The sequence below is a fragment of the Plecotus auritus genome (assembly GCF_963455305.1).
Source record: "Plecotus auritus genome assembly, chromosome: 10".
NCBI classification, from domain to species: domain Eukaryota; kingdom Metazoa; phylum Chordata; class Mammalia; order Chiroptera; family Vespertilionidae; genus Plecotus; species Plecotus auritus.
The window spans coordinates 22,580,358-22,596,447 of record NC_137785.1 but is presented as its reverse complement, the minus strand read 5'-3'; the positions used below and the strand labels follow the sequence as shown (position 1 = coordinate 22,596,447).

At 44.5% G+C, this 16,090-nt stretch overlaps 1 protein-coding gene across 3 annotated transcripts in view; it reads right to left on the bottom strand.

Annotated features, from left to right (window-relative positions):
• The window catches only part of CDH13 (cadherin 13), a gene marked incomplete at its 3' end in the record, with an annotated part of 1,096,460 nt that overhangs the window by 551,408 nt on the left and 528,962 nt on the right, over positions 1-16,090 (bottom strand). For 2 of the 3 annotated variants that reach the window (XM_080645767.1, XM_080645766.1), the window contains exon 5: positions 5,711-5,863. The exons of the other annotated variant lie outside the window; for it this stretch is intronic. In XM_080645767.1, coding sequence (XP_080501893.1) covers positions 5,711-5,863 — 153 coding nt within the window. The remainder of the gene's footprint in view (positions 1-5,710; positions 5,864-16,090) is intronic. 3 annotated transcript variants of the gene reach the window in all.

Sequence of the window (16,090 nt, the reverse complement as noted above, 5' to 3'; positions counted from 1 at the left end):
ACCAACATTAATAACAATAATATATCTTGGGAACCACTTTGGCCCTCAGCTAACGTATTGGCCAAGACAAGATAATAAACCATTTCACAGGTTTATGCATGTAGAACTCTTAAGAGTTCTGAGGCACTTAATAGGTGCTCAATAAATGTTATTTTCCCCTCTCCTTTCAAGAGCTCCTTTCTTCTCCCACACAATTCTGACATTCCCAGTTCTCTATACGTCTCTCACCTTGGATAACAGCTCAGGGTGAAGGTCTCCTGCCCATGACTCCTGCCCACTCCCAGGCCCTGCTTCCAGATTACCTCTTGCCCCCTGCTGAGCCCAGCCAGACCTTCTGCCACCTGCCTAACAGACTGTCTCCCATCCCACTGCTATCCTCCCATCTTGATAAATTTGCAGGCAACAGATTATAGTCACAGTATGAGGGAATCATTACCACCTGCTAATATTTTTATAGAATTTCATAAACTTGGTCATTCATGAATCCTTTACAGTACTTTATTCCAATGAAGAGTTCACAAATCACTCAAATGCTGGCAAAATGCATAATAATGAGTAATATTTCAGGAGGCTTTGCATTAACATGTCAGCTTCCAATACTGCAAGAGCTAAATTATTTTGCCAGGTGCCACTTCAGGTCAGAAGCTTGGAAAGCCTTTGGGGAGCTGGGGTGGGGAGAGGGGGCAGGTGGCATTCGGTCATGGAAAAGAATGGTATTTGAAAAGCAATAGAGCACTTAGCCAGTGAACCCCTCTTCCCAGCTGCAGTAGGTGGAGGTCCTGAGAAAGAGGCCTGGGAATTTGCAGAGTTTAGTTGAGGGTAAAATAAATGTTTCTTAGAGATTGAAAATGCAGGGCTTCCAAGGTGGAGAGAAATGGACATGGATCCAAGACTCAATACACACCAGCTGGGAAACCTTGAAAAAGTTATTTAATAGTTATTTGCTTATCCATAAAATGGGGTTACCATCTACTTCTTAAGTCTCTTGTGGAATGGATCAAATAAGAGAACGTATATGAAGTGTTTAGCACAGTCTCAGCCACGCAGTGTTCAATGAACAGCCGCTTTAATGAGGATACACGGGGCGGGGGCGGGGGGGCTAGGACAAATTTATCCCAGATTACTTCTCGCTGTGCAGCTCCCTTGGCTTAGTTCAGAGGCTTTCTCGTTGGAGTTGGGACCTGTTAACACAATCGCAAGGCCTTGCATGTGAGCAGCATTTTACTTTAAAATAAGCAACATTGGAGCAATTACAATGGCAACCTATTGGCCCACATGCTCTCTGCTTGTTAAACTTGCAAGAGGGGAAACTAAAATGTAGAAATTCAATTCAGTTCTTTGAAGGAGCACCTTTGCTACCAACCACAATGACCACCACGCACATGATGGATCTCACTGTACCACTAAGATAGTAAATTATTTCTAAACAGGCCATAATGGACCAGAATTGCAGCATTTTTATGCTGAAAGCATATTAAAAAGAGAGTAATGTGGTTCTCATTAAATCTAGAAATAGGAGAACCAAGCACAGAGCAATAGGGGACCTTCCCCCATAAGGACCTGAAGAAAACAGAACAAAGACTGAATAAAGAGTGAGAGGTGGGGGGTATGGCACTGGAACTGGGCTCTTGTGAGGCTGGTGACGAGTGGCTCAGGACCAGCCGCAGTGTGAACATCGACACCCTGGTGCTCTCCCACCAAGCACCAGCGGCATCCACTGGGCAGGTGTGGCCCTGAGCCGCAGGTAAACAAGCCACACAATGAGCAAGGCCTGGCTTCCTGGCATATTGCCTGCACACACTGATGAGAAATTTAAATCAGTGCATCTTGAAACAAAGCCTAGGCACTAAAATGAAAGCCACAGGGTGGCAGGAAACCTGGGGTGTCTTGTTTCCCAGCATATTCCCCGACCACCTTGGAGGGTGCTCCTCACCCTAAAGATACTCAATAAAATGTATGTAGACAGAATAAGTGGATCAATCAATACATTATGAAACTGTCAAAAACCCCTCAGGATTACTCAAGGAAAGTCCATACTTGAGACAGGCAGACTGGGCTACCACTCAGAGTTTTCCTTTACCTTCCTTTGCCTTTCACAGACAACATTAGCCTCTCACTCATCTAGTAAGATTAGACAGTGCTTACTATGTTTCTGGTACTGTTCTCAATGCTTACCATTAAAATCTTATGAGATCATTATTATTATTATTCCCATTTTACAGATGAGAAAGTTGAGGCAGACACCCTGCCCTCGTTCCTATAGCTAGTCCACAACAGCCATGATGTGAATGCAGCCAGTGTGGCTGCACGCAAAATTGTATTTTTAACTGCTATGATATTATATGGCTTCACTTTAATGAAGAATATGAGAAGTTCCAAGCTTGAGATTAGGCTCCATTTTACCAGCTAATTTACAATTACTAGTTAATAAAACTAATAATTTCATCTTTTACCATCCTTAGAGGTGCTAGTACTATCCCCACTTTATGGATGAGAGTCACAAGATCAGAGAAGGTAAGTGGATTGTCCAAGATCACACAGCTCAGTAAGCAGCCATGCTGAGACTTGAGCAACCATTTTCTGTCCCCAGGGCCCTTGTTATTAATCACTATTACCACCTAGATATTGCTTAGATAAAAATAAAATCACCTAAATTTAAAAAAGTGCTGTGGCTTTTATTCAATCCTCTCCCCACGCCTTTGCGAACATTAGAAAGAGGAGGCCTTCTTCTGTAGACACGCCCATACTGCAGTGCAGCTCTTGGTTAGTGAGCCACGGGCTGGGTCAGGCCTTTCTTATTCCTCAGCCATCCCCATTGTACAGTGAAATCCCTGCACAGGCACAGCTGACAGCCACACACACATTCAGCACTGTGAAGGACAGAGGAGTGGGACCTGTCATGATTCAGAAATTCTCCTTACAGAAGTCTTTAACTGGCATCTTTGGCAACATCCAAGCCAAGTACTTTCTCATCACTCCCTATCAATCCTTGAGTGTTGGCGTTGGAGTTCTTTTCCCTGCTCTGTGACTGCCCCACAGGGACTTCCTCACTGTCTGTGGAGACCAAGGTCATGGCCCCCTAAGGAGATGTCCACACTGAGGCGGGTCCTGGCCTACGATGCCCAGAAGCCTCTCTTTGAGTGTGGAAGGGCTCCCAAAAGGGGGACTTTAATTTTTAAAACACTTGGATCCCACCAACATCTGACAGTCATGGATGCATGCAAACTCTTGCTCAGCTCTTCAAACAGCTCCTATGGTTTCACCTCCAAAGGGCATCTTTCAGCCTCTCATTCATCAGTTCTCATCCTTGGCCTCGAGCCATTCTCACTTCCTCTGGTTCACACTCGGCCTAGTTCAGGCTACAGAACACGCCCAACGAGATCTTTATTGCTTACCTTGTACCCTTTTAATCCACAGGGAGCTCTTGAGATCCAGTTTCATCTAGGAATTTATCTCTGATACTTAAAAGAGGGCCCACCAATGCTATGATGTTTGGTTCATGTCAGGATAGAAGGAAAATCCACAAGTCTGTAGTAGATGTCAACCTTCTCATGGTTGAAGGCTGGAAACTGACATTAAAAACTTGTGGAACTTAACTAAAGCATTAAAAATTTCCAGGAAAAAAACTAATAAGAGCAGTTATGACTTATTGCTATGAGCTTGGCTAAACATTTACAAAATAATTTTATTTTATCTTCTACAGTCCTTAGAGGTAACAGTACTATCCCCTGTGGATGAGTATAAAAAGATCGGAATGGGAAGTGGGTTGCCCGAGATCACACAGCTCAGTCAACAGACAGATGAGAAAAAAAGTTGGCTACCCCAGAGCTCTTAATCATCATCCCTATGTTACAAAATTATAACCTTTATTGTCTCCTTAGTTCATTGTGTCTGACAATTAATGGATATTCCCATTGTAGGCATGGGGAGAGAAGAGGTGACCTCTGGGTACTCTCAAGGCCAGTGAACTGGGAATCCTGAGGACACCAATATTTAGTTGCTATAACAATCAGATTTCCCTGAGGTGTACACTAGGACACACTGACCACCCTTTGGAGGTCTGTGACAGATGAACCCCTGCAGACACTGGCAGCATCTGCTCTTTGGCAAAGCCTTTGAGAAGGGGATCTGGGAGGTACCCTCCTCCTCCCTGGACCCGGGACCTTCGAGCACATAGCTGGGCATGAGGTCTGCTGGAGGATGGGACTCCACAAACTCCCTTCATGCCACCATATTTGTCCAGCACTTTAATGCCTCCAATGCCTTCACACTAACTTCTCACTGAAACTCACAGCAATCTGGTTGAATAGGTAGGCATGTGTTATGTGTACTTTATGGCTGGGATCCTGAGGACCAGCGCTTACACAATCTCCTCAAGGTCAACAGCTCATGGTGACAGATCAGGATAGACGCAGGATACCTGCTTCCCAGACATAACACTGGGCTTCCCAATGCAATGTCTCCGCACCCATGTTTGCAGAGAAGGGAGAATACATATTTTCTGTTGATGGGAGATTGAGATGCTCTATCTGTTGTTTTGGACAAGAAAACCAGAGATGCCAAATATGGTGCTTGTAATTGGCCACCACCTCCTGACCCCTAACCCGGGAAATGTATGTGATGGGCAGTGGAGACCAAACACAAATGTTTGCTGGGCCTCGCTTCCACTGCGCCTGCTTTCTGCTCAGTGCTGTGTCCATGGACGGCTGTTCCTGAAAACCGCCGGGAATTCTATCTCATTGCTCAGAGAATGAGCTTCCTACTCTCAGAGGCTTGGGTCCATAACAGACTATGAGCACAGACTGTTCTGGGATGTGTTGGAGAAGGGGTGACATTGACCTCCAGCCTGTATGAGATGCACGGCTCACCCTAATATCTGGGTGTAACCATATTGGTCTCAGTGCCCTGAATGGGTATCAACGTTTGAAACTATCCTTTCACAGATAGCTTTTTATTCTCTCTATAAAAGTAATTTAAGTAAATTATAGAAAAAAATAGAAAACTGAAAGGAAAAATCAGTAACACCCAAAGGCAACCATCAACACTTCAATTTTCCTTGCATCATGCGGCTTCACAAATGCATAGCCGCCATGGTCGGCACCGGTACAAATACTTGATCTGTAATGAGGATGCCCAATGTGTTTGTGTGTCTGTATCCATTCGATGTATTGAATCTCTCCCATATAAGTAAAACTTCTTCAAAAATATTTAAAATGGTTGTATACAAATTCTTTGCAAAATTGTGCCTAATTTAACTACCCTATTGTTAAATATTTAGCACTTGATTCCATGCACGGATCATGCTGGGCTATAACATCAGTGTATAAAGGTCTAACTAAATTTCTCCTGATTTCCTTAGGATGGATTCCTAGAAGTTAAATGATCAGGCCCAGGGGTTTGCAGCTTTAACTGCTCGAGAAAGCCAAAGCTGCACTAAGAGTTCTGAGCTCCCCTGAGGTCCCCCCAAAACCCCTCTTCTTGCTTTCCAGTGCCCCAAATCTCATGCAGGACTGGGGGCTCCATTGATGTAAGATAGGGGCTCCCACTGTTGCCCTGTTGAGGTTCAACACCACTCAGATCCCACAGAAACACACTTAAAGTCGCACAGCCCTGGCCTGGCGAAGCCCAGGAATAATGAGCTCAGCGGGAGGCAAACGATCATTGACAACCACAGCTCTTCATGCAGGATGGGCACTTGAGGGGTACTCACCTGATAAGTAGCAATCGCTTCTCTGTCCAAGGCCCGTGTCACGGAGACACTGCCCGTGTTCTCATTGATTCTGAAAATCCCTTTAGGCTCTTGATCCACCCCCTTTCCAGTGAGCCGGAACTTGGACCCTTCCGGTCTGTCACTATCGACTACCTGGTCAGGGAGACAGAGTGACATTTAAGACTCTGGCGCAGAGAAAGCACATTACAAACACACCTCAGTGACCCAGCCACTAATCACAGGTGCAACACAGAGGTGCCTGGTGAACAACGGAGTAAAGAAGCATCACCAAAAATAGCATCACTGCTTAACACTTTACATCCTAACATGCAAATCTTTGCAGTGACACAGACTGATGGGTTTAGGAGGGAAATAACTCCAGCAAGTTCAAGGTTGGACATTTATATTATTTTTAACTCGCAAGAAACATTTTTTTTTTTTTTCTGCAAGCAAGACCAAATAGGTGATGGGAAAAACAACGGCAAGAGATGACATTTGTTCAACAATCCTGTCCTGGGCAGGCATCAATTACATATGTCTTTACCCGCCTCATTGATTGTACCAGGTACTAGGCACAATGCTGAGCAAGCATTTTACACACATTTTAAAAAACCTCACAACGATGCTGGGGTCAGGGTCATTATTATTCGCACTTAATGGATGGAACCACAGAGACACAGAGATTAAGTAAGCTGGCCATGGTTACTGCTATTAGAGATGAAGATGGGATTCAGAACCCAGCTTCCATGTCTCTAGAAACATTGCTATGAAACACTGTCATTTCTGAACTTACTTTAAGATAATCCCCTACAGGTTGTTAGCCTGGCTTTGACACTTGAAGAATAAATTCAGAAGATAAAGATGGAAGAAGGTATTTCCAGGCAGAGAATAGGACAGATAGAGCAGCAGGCAGGTGAGAGAGAGGCTAGAAAATTTCAGAAGCTATGTCACTACGTAGTGTTGTTTGAGTAGAGGTGAGGTTAAGAGGTAATTAGGAACCAAATTATATTTTGTTTTCTTTATGGCATTTGAAGGTGTCCAACTAAAGAGAAATTATTATTTGCAAAAATCAGTTCTAAAGGTTGCCCAAGTATTCACCTCTATTTCATGTCACTTTGTCATCAATATTTGCAAGTATAATAATAATTTAAGTCAGGAGAACAATAGACATTTGGAACATATAAAAGAAAGCTTGATACTGATCCAGGTGCAATCAATTTACTGCTAATGAACAGGTACCTATTGGAACTTAGTCAAATGTGCCTGGAGGGTTTGGGTGAAATGTGCCTGAAATGTGCCTTATATGGAATCAGCCTCCCTCCCACCAGGCCAGTTCTGTGGCCACCAAGCCTGCAATTCCACTGGGTACCACCAGGTGGCAGTGGTGTCTAAGGAAGCATGACTCTTCATGGCAAAGTTCCTCTGCCATGACAGCTGAGTAAGAGCATGACCCAGTTCTATCTATATGGCAATGCGGTGTTTTCATGATTTAAAGTATTCTTTATTAAAATACACTGAGAGTTTTGATCTAACACCAATGACCTCTGTTTGCATTTTAAGATAACAGAAAATATCCGAACCAAGACTAAAAGTAAAGTCTGATGAAAATAATTCTGATGAAAAGAATTACATTAGTCATTGCTTGGCTTGATTTAATACAACTGACATTCTCCCCCACAACCTACTCCCTGCTGCTTAGAAGCTCCATGGGGTCAACAGTCAGCATATTGGGCTCACCACTGGATCTCAGGGCCTGGCTCAGTGCCTGGAATATAGCAGGAACCAAGGCCAACATCTGTTTAATGAAGAGCACCACTGTTCAGACAAACATATGTCCCAGTCCTAGCTCAGCCAATGATCCACCATGTGACCTTGGACATCGTACTTTGTCTTTTGATTTCCTCATCTTATTCCCCGGGTTGATGGGGATTTAATGAGATAGTGTGTGCAAAGTACAGATCTAAGCACGTGGAAGGGGCTCTATAAATAGTAGCTAATGACTCCAATACTGATAGTAACAATCATAAAATTATGCCATTGTTAGTAATGGGTAAGATCACACCTCTAGGCATAAAAATCATCTTAGCCATAATATTTTATGAAAACCCCTAAGGGGACACATTTCCTCTTCACAAACCTCTCTGACTTGAAAAAAGGAGAAGCTGAGCAAACACATTCTTCTTTGTCACCTCCATGTTTACTGTCTCTCCTGTCCCCGTCTTACCACTCAGCCCAAATGTGGTTAAAACCCTTTCCTCTGGCCTCCTAAGCACACCTGGGAGGCCAGTCCTCTCCAAAAGGCCGCATTACCCAGGACAATCTAACGGGAAATAAACAAACGACACCTGCAAGCTCTGGCACTGCCCTGCTTCCCAAGAACGGACTCCTGGCCCCACGTATCCACTAGGCATGGCCCATGGTGAGCACCTGCCAGGGGCAGCCTGCTGACTCTGCTCTCCTTTCCTGACCCTTCCCTGCTCTGCAAAGGTTGGGAGGACAGCATCCCACACCTTCTGGTAGAAATAAGGTGGTAGATGGTCCTGAAAGCTCTCTTGAGGCAAATATTGCCACCCACCCATTTCTCCACCTGCCACCCGGCACAGAGCTGAATCCTTCACTCAGAAATTCTCTTGGGGCAGCTTTTCTCCTGCTGTCAGGTCCGGGTTATTTCACAGAGGGCTTGACCCACTTGACCTTCCAGAAGCAGGGTCTTGCAGAGAGGACTTTGTTTAAGTAGCACTGGCTGCTCGATTTAAATGACTTATTCCCCGGGAAAGGAGCAAGTCCCCACTGTAAACACCTCTGCTAGGCACTATGCACTTTTCTCTCAGTAATTTTGTTTTTAAAGGCTTGACTTTTAACACATCTGTTGAACCACCTGGTCCTCAGAGCTGTGTCCACATCCACACCAGGTACAGTGCCCACACTGACTGGGCCATAAGTGTCCCCCAGCACAGGGAAGTGAGGGCCTCATTCTCCCTAGAACAATGTCTCAGAGGCGCTTCCCTAGACCAGCAGGGCATCACCTGGGAACTTGACAGAAATGCAGATTCTCAGGCTCTGCCCGGACCTAAATCAGAACCTCAGGAGCGGGGCCTGACAGTCTACATTGAATCAGCCTTCTGGATGATTCTGAGGCACACCCGAATTTGAAAACCACTGATTTAGACAGATTTTATCACCATCCACACTCATAACTGGAGCTGATTTCCACTGCTACCGTTTGGATCCTTCTGCTGAAAAAAGGCTGGGTCTGTTTGCTACCTTCTTCCTAGACCTATTTTAAACATCTAGCACTATTAGCAATTCTTTTAAAAACCTGTTTTCTAGAACACCTGCAAAGCAGAGTTGGTACTTCTCCAAGTCCAATATCTCTCCGTGTCAAAGGCATCCCACGAATTGAAGGAACCTTGGAGAAGAAAGCATGGGAGAGGGCGTCACTCCACAGGGAGAAGATTCTGGAATCACCCACCACCTCTCCGGCTTCCTGGTTCCTAGGTGGGGCTTCAGAGGGACCCCAGCCCACTTCATCTCACTTAGCTGGGGAGCTAGGAGGTGTGCAGGGGCCACAAAGAGGTGCTTCGCCACACGTGAACGCTATTGCATGCAAGTCAAGTGGGTTTCCAGACAATCCTTATTACACTATGACAAACTCCTGAGAACTGTCCAGGTGCTACTCACAGCTATGGCCCAGGGCTGTGGTCCTTTTGTTACTGTTGAATGTGACAAAATGTAAGGGATCCAGTGCACTCCTGGCCAGAACGAATCCTGCAGCAGCTGTTAACACCCATTACACCACCTAGAAGGGCTCCACAATTAGCTGACTATCCTATTATTCTTTGTAATTCAACATTTCTTTTCACAGTGGGATTTTTTTTCCTTTATCCTCTGAGTTGGAACGGAAAAAATAGCTAATAATGAGAAAAAACTTGGACCACGGGCATGTAAATAGCACACAGGAGTCTTGCTGCATACCTGGGTAAAGTGACTCCCAGATACCTTTGGGGAGGCCAGCAGACCAGCTGTGTCCATGGCATGGCCCAGCTGGGACCAGAGTCCTGTTCACTGAGTGAGGGGTGCGAAGTACTGAGGCCTGGATCAGTAGCTGTGTGATTTGAGCTTCAAAGGACATTCTCGCTGGTCGAAGCCAAGGCCCCTTTGAGTTCCCTCATTAAGTCCTGTTCTCACCTCTATTTCCAGCTGCAAGTAATCACTGATACCAGGTTATAGATGTTAAGGTATTCTATGAATTTACATATATACATATGTACTCATATATAGCAATTTTAAATATATACATATGTACTCAATATATAGCAATTTTAAATATTTTTGCATGAATAGGATCATTCTGTATAAATTATTCTATAACTAGAGGCCCGGTGCATGAGATTCATACACTGGGGGGAGGGAGGGCCGGTCCCTCAGCCCAGCCTGTACCCTCTCGCAGTCCAGAACCCCTCGAGGGATGTCAGACATCCCTCTCACAGTCCGGGGCTCTTGCAGTCTGGGACCCCTCGCTCACCAGTCGTGAGCCCGGCTTCTGGCTGAGTGGTGCTTCCCCTGTGGGAGTGCATTGACTACCAGGGGCAGCTCCTGCGTTGGGCGTCTGCCCCCTGGTGGACAGTGCATGGCATAGCGACCTGTCATTCCTCTGTTCGGTTGATTTGCATATTATGCTTTTATTATATAGGATATTTTTCTACTCAATGTGTTTGATATATTTATATATCCATCCCAATTTTGGGGAAAATAATTTTACATTTGTAGCAACATTGCCTAAGTAGTAGAGTTCCCATATACCTTTTATCCAATTTCCCCTGATGTTAACATCTTATATAAGCATGGAATATTGGTCACAGCTGAAAAGTTAACATGGATACATAACTATTAACCAACCTCCAGATTTTATGTATTCAAATTTTACCAGTTTTTCTACTTCTATCCTTTTTCTGATCCAAAATCCAATCCAAAACCTCACATTGCCTTTAGTCAGTGTGGGTTTTAATTGTCTATTTTGATGCCCCTGTGTGGATTCAGACTTTCCTGTAACTGTACTGACATGAGTTATTTTTCCCTCTGGAAAACACATCGGATACATCAAAATGCCATAGTCAAGCCCTGCCCTCTGCAATCTCCAGTTTCTGTGCCTTAACTCAGATTTCCACTAGAGATTTTTGACTGTTTTGTTCTCAGTGCTTAAAACATTGAACACAGTAAGATTTCAATAAATATTTGCTTACTGAGTCAGTAAATGTTATAGTAGTCTCCTAATTGACCTCCGTGTTTCTGATGTCTCTCTTTTCCCTTCCTCTCCTAATTATGGTTAATCTAAAATGTAGCTCAGATCTGAGATAGTCCCCAGGTTAAATATTTCAAGGGCTCCCAGGGTGAGGTCACAGGGTTCCCCCTTGCTGGGTCTCGCCCTACTTCTTCAACTCCAACTTTTTGCCACAACCAAGCATAGACATTCAGAACTTTGCCCACTTTCTTTGGACCTTTGTCTCTGGTCTCCCCTACTCCTGTCTGTTGGAGACCCCTGCTTGTCTTCCTGGACTCAGCACAGAGATTACGCACTCACTGGAGCTACTCCTGACCCCTTGTGCCCCGCTCTAGGGAGACCAAACCCCATTCTCTGGGCTTACCCCTGCTCATCAGTGAGGTCTATTAGAGCACAGAGAGCAGGTGGCTCTTTCTGGGTGGTGGTAATTATCCCTTGGGCTATTTATTTCTTATTCCCATTAACATTTTCTGTGTTCAAAATATAAAAGGCACTTGATTAAAGCTTTTAGTGAAGTTGTTCAACTTTATTTGCATATTTTTATGTGATCATAAAATGCTCATAAATTCACAAATTAAAATGAAAAATAAGGTCTATTGTACAACCTTTTCTTTCTTCTTCTTTTTTTTAAATGAGGTCACTTTACCTGGGCAACATCAGTACCTATTCATTTCTCCTTTTACAAATCCCTAAAGTTAAGTTCCCAGGCAGTGATAATGCCCAGGAATTGGGATGGGACTTGGAACCATTCCTGTCCTTGGAATCTGCGAAGTCCTGAGTGTGAAGACCCTCTCAGGAGACACTGTGCTCGCTAGCTCCGCAAAGCAGCTCCACACAGACACCTGGCACTTCCTCCCTGTCACAACCAACTAAATCAATGCCTCTAATCCTCCCCTATTTAGAAAATCAGGAGACTTATTTTCAAAAGATAGAAGACTATTGATGTATATGATAAAAAGAATGAAAAATTAGAAAATAATTAGATCTCACCCTCAAAATTACCAAAAGGAAATGATCACATGTGAACAGCATAGGTCTTTGGGGTGTGGAGGTAGGGATGATATATTTTTCCCTTCACCCTTAGAATATTTGTGGTTTCATAAAATGAGTCTACTAGTATCTTCCTTACCTATACAGCAAAAAAATAACTTTTTTATTTTTAAATATATTTCTTGTATTGATTTCAGAGAGGAAGGGAGAAGGAGAGAGAGATAGAAACATCAATGATGAGAGAGAATCATTGATCGATTGCCTCCTGCATGCCCTGCACTGGGGATTGAGCCCGCAACCTAGGCATGTGCCCTTGGGTGGAATTGAACCTGGGGCCCTTCAGTCCGCAGGCTGACGCTCTATCCACTGAGCCAAGCCGGCCAGGGCAAAAAAAAAATAACTTTTTTAAACATGTAAGAGGAATGATTGAGATTGATGAATATGTTAATTTAGAAAATGTTTTCTACTCTGTTAAATAGGGAACAAACCCCACTTATTGTCATCACCTATAGTTATTAGAAGGCATTTGTTTTATCATTAGATTGGTTCTCTAAGGTGATCTATAAGCATTCATTCATTCTCAGCTGTGATTTAGTCCTTAACATGCCTTGAACTTGAAAACATTTAGCCATTCAGCAGTTTGGGCAGCTGTTAGACCCAAACCCTTCTCTAACCTTCATGCTGGCCAAAACACTTTCAACCACTGGGTCATGAATTAACAAAGGGAACTAAGAAAAATTCAGCACCAGCAGTCCCAATACCCTGGTGTAGATACACGGAACCAGTGCTCACTGTATAGACCACTGGTTTTCAGACTAACCAGGGCTGGCTATGTTCACCGCCAATTAAAATGGTTTCCATTGTCTCCTGGAGGCCACTAACATTCAGAGCAGGATGGTGCACTTGGGAAAGAAAATCAAACTCCAGTCATGCAAGATGAGGGCACATCTGCATCCACTATCCTTATCCTTCACCTATTAGCATTTTCACTGCACCAGTTTGCTTTTCTTCTTTTATAACAGACATTTAAGATTATGCCTAAGCACAGCTTAAACTGAGTTCCATAGGATTCAATGTTAATTGTTGGGTTTGGGGATTTTTGCATTATTTTCTGATAGTTTATAATTTTTGAGTATTTTCTCTAGGCTATAGGATTTCTCTTAATGCGAGTATTTCTTAATTTCCAAGTATTTACAATGTTTTAATTGTTCATTTCCAATTTATCATATAGTAATGTTACTTATGAAATTTCTACTGTTGAGTTTCTAAAAAAATTATTAGTAGCCAGTGCAATATCAATTTTACTAAATGATCCATTGATACATAGAAAGAGTAGATATTCTGCAGCAATATTCACAATAGCAAAAAGGTGTAAGCAACCCAAGTGTCCAAAGATAGATGAATGGATAAACAAAAGGTGGTATATCCATATAATGGAATATTATTCAGCCTTAAAAATGATAGATAATCTGACATGTTACAGTATGGATTAACCTTCAAGATGTTATGCTAAGTGAAATAAGCCAGGCACATATAATCCCACATATTTAAATATGTAATTGGCATGATGCTGTTCCTGTGGTAGGAGCTTAGTTTATGTTTGTTAATGATATACACCAAAATGAGAGCACTATTCACTCAGTTTCTCTCCCAGGACTTTTAATGCAATGTTTCCTTCATGAATGCAATTTCCTCTGACAGATGGTCTCTTTCCACTTTCTTTTCTTCCATTCAAAATACTTACTGATGATTTATGAGATCTAGAGTACTTTGAGCCCTCAACAGCTCACAGTTCAATGCACTCTGTGAAGTCTGCATTATCCTATCTAATAAAAGAGTAATATGCAAATTGACTGTACCTCCACTATGCCATAAGCCACACCCACAAGCCATGCCCACCAGCCAATCAGGAGCGAATATGCAAATAAACCCAACCAAGATGGCTGTGGCCACAGAGAGAGCAGGAGGGAGGCTTGGGTTTCCCTGGCAATGGAGGAAGCCAAGCTTTCCGCCTGCCCTTGCCGGCCCAGGCCTCCACTCAATGCTACAAAGTTTCAATGATAGAAGGCAAATAAATCCCAACAAAGATGGCAGCAGCCATGGAGCTGGAGAGAGCAGGAGGTTAGGGTTGCCCCCGGTGATGGAGGAAGCCAAGCTTCTGCAGCCCTGGCCTGCCTTGGCCCCCACTTAAGGCTACAAAGTTTCAATTATAGAAGATAAATAAATCCCAACAAAAATGGCTGCCACCACGGAGCGAGCAGAGGCTTGGCTCCGCTCCAGGCTACAAAGTTTCAATTGTAGAAGATAAATAAATCCCAGATACCAGGGCCTCCGCTTGGGTCACCGGGGGGCCTGGCCAGCCTGCAAACCACTACAGGCTCCTCACCCAGGCCACCCCACGCCCCAAGTGAACCCCCACCCTGATCCGGGACACCCTTAAGGGCAAACCAGCTGGCCCCCACCCATGCACCAGGCCTCTATTCTATCTAATCCTATCTAATAAAAGAATAATATGCAAATTGACCATCACTCCAACACAAGATGGCTGCTCCCATGTGGTCAAAGATGACTGCTTCCATGCGGACACAAGATGGCCACCACAAGATGGCCATCAGGGGAGGACACTTGGGAGGGACCAGGCCTGCAAGGGAGGGCAGTTGTGGGCAATCAGGCCTGCAGAGGAGGGCAGTTACGGGTGACCAGGCCGGCAGAGGAGGGAAGTTGGGGGTGACTGGGCCTGTAGGGAAGGGGAGTTGGGGGGGACCCAGGCCTGCAAGGGAGAGCAGTTGGGGGGGACCAGGCTGGCAGAGGAGGGAAGTTGGGGGTGACCGGGCCTGCAGGGAAGGGGAGTTGGGGGGGACCCAGGCCTGCAGGGGAGAGCAGTTGGGGGGGGACTAGGCCTGCAGGGGAGGGAAGTTAGGGGTGACCAGGCCTGCAGGGGAGGGCAGTTAGGGGCAAACAGGCTGGCAGGGGAGCAGTTAGTCATCAATCAGGCTGGCAGGGGAGTGGTTAGGGGGTGATCAGGCTGGCAGGCAGAAGTGGTTAGGGGCAATCAGGAAGGCAGGCAGGTGAGCAGTTGGGAGCCAGCAGTCCTGGATTGTGAGAGGGATGTCCGACTCCTCGTTTAGTCTCGATCCTACCGGTATCGGGCCTAAACGGGGAGTCAGACATCCCTCGAGGGGTCCCAGATTGGAGAGGGTGCAGGCAGGGCTGAGGGATACACCCCGTCCTCCGTGCACAAATTTCGTGCACCGGGCCTCTAGTGTAACATAAAAGAGGTGCTGAACGATGTCACAGCAGATCAGAGGAAGAGGAAGTCATATTTGGGTCATTCAGTCATTGTGCTTTACTTGTCTGGACCCAAAGTCCATTCATTTCCGATCAGTATCACACTTCTGTATCCCTTTATTTCCCAAGAGTAACTTGGGATCCTCATGTGTCACTTCCTGAATTTCTGGTTTCTTAATGCAGGCTGTGACTTTAACTGTCCTGTTAACTGGGTCCCTTGACTTGGCCTCTTGTTGTTTCACAAAAAATCAAGGTGGTCCCTGAAATCTCTAGTGAAAATGCTAGATCTTCTATATATGCTGTTTCTTCTATTTATGAATTAGATTTTGGTAGCAGGGAGTAGTCACTGAGGCTTCCCTAATTATTCTGTACCTCTCCTTATGGGCATATAGTAGAATTATACTTTCCTGGTTATTTGAAGTTGGTTATGGCCACAAGATTTGCTTTAGCCACTGAAGTGTGAAAGTGTCATGTGTCACTATGGCCGATTCTGATCAAAAGCTTTAAGAGCTATGATGTGCTTAGCCAGGTTCTTTTTTGCTTTCTTCATAGTGACCGGCTATGCTTTCAAATAGTGGTGACTTCTTCAACCTAAAGCCCAAAGAAAGAATGGTTATGAGGAACAGAGCACCCACCAACCTTCAAAGGGCATGGAGCTTAATTTGACCTTTGTAACTTTGAAAAATTGAAATTAGGAGTTGCTTATCACACAGCAGAGCCTAACTGTCCTGACTAATGCATGGAGTGCTTAGGTGAACAGGGTCTGCAGCTCAGAACTCACAAACAATGTGGACTTACTGAAAGTCATGTGGCCTCTCTGA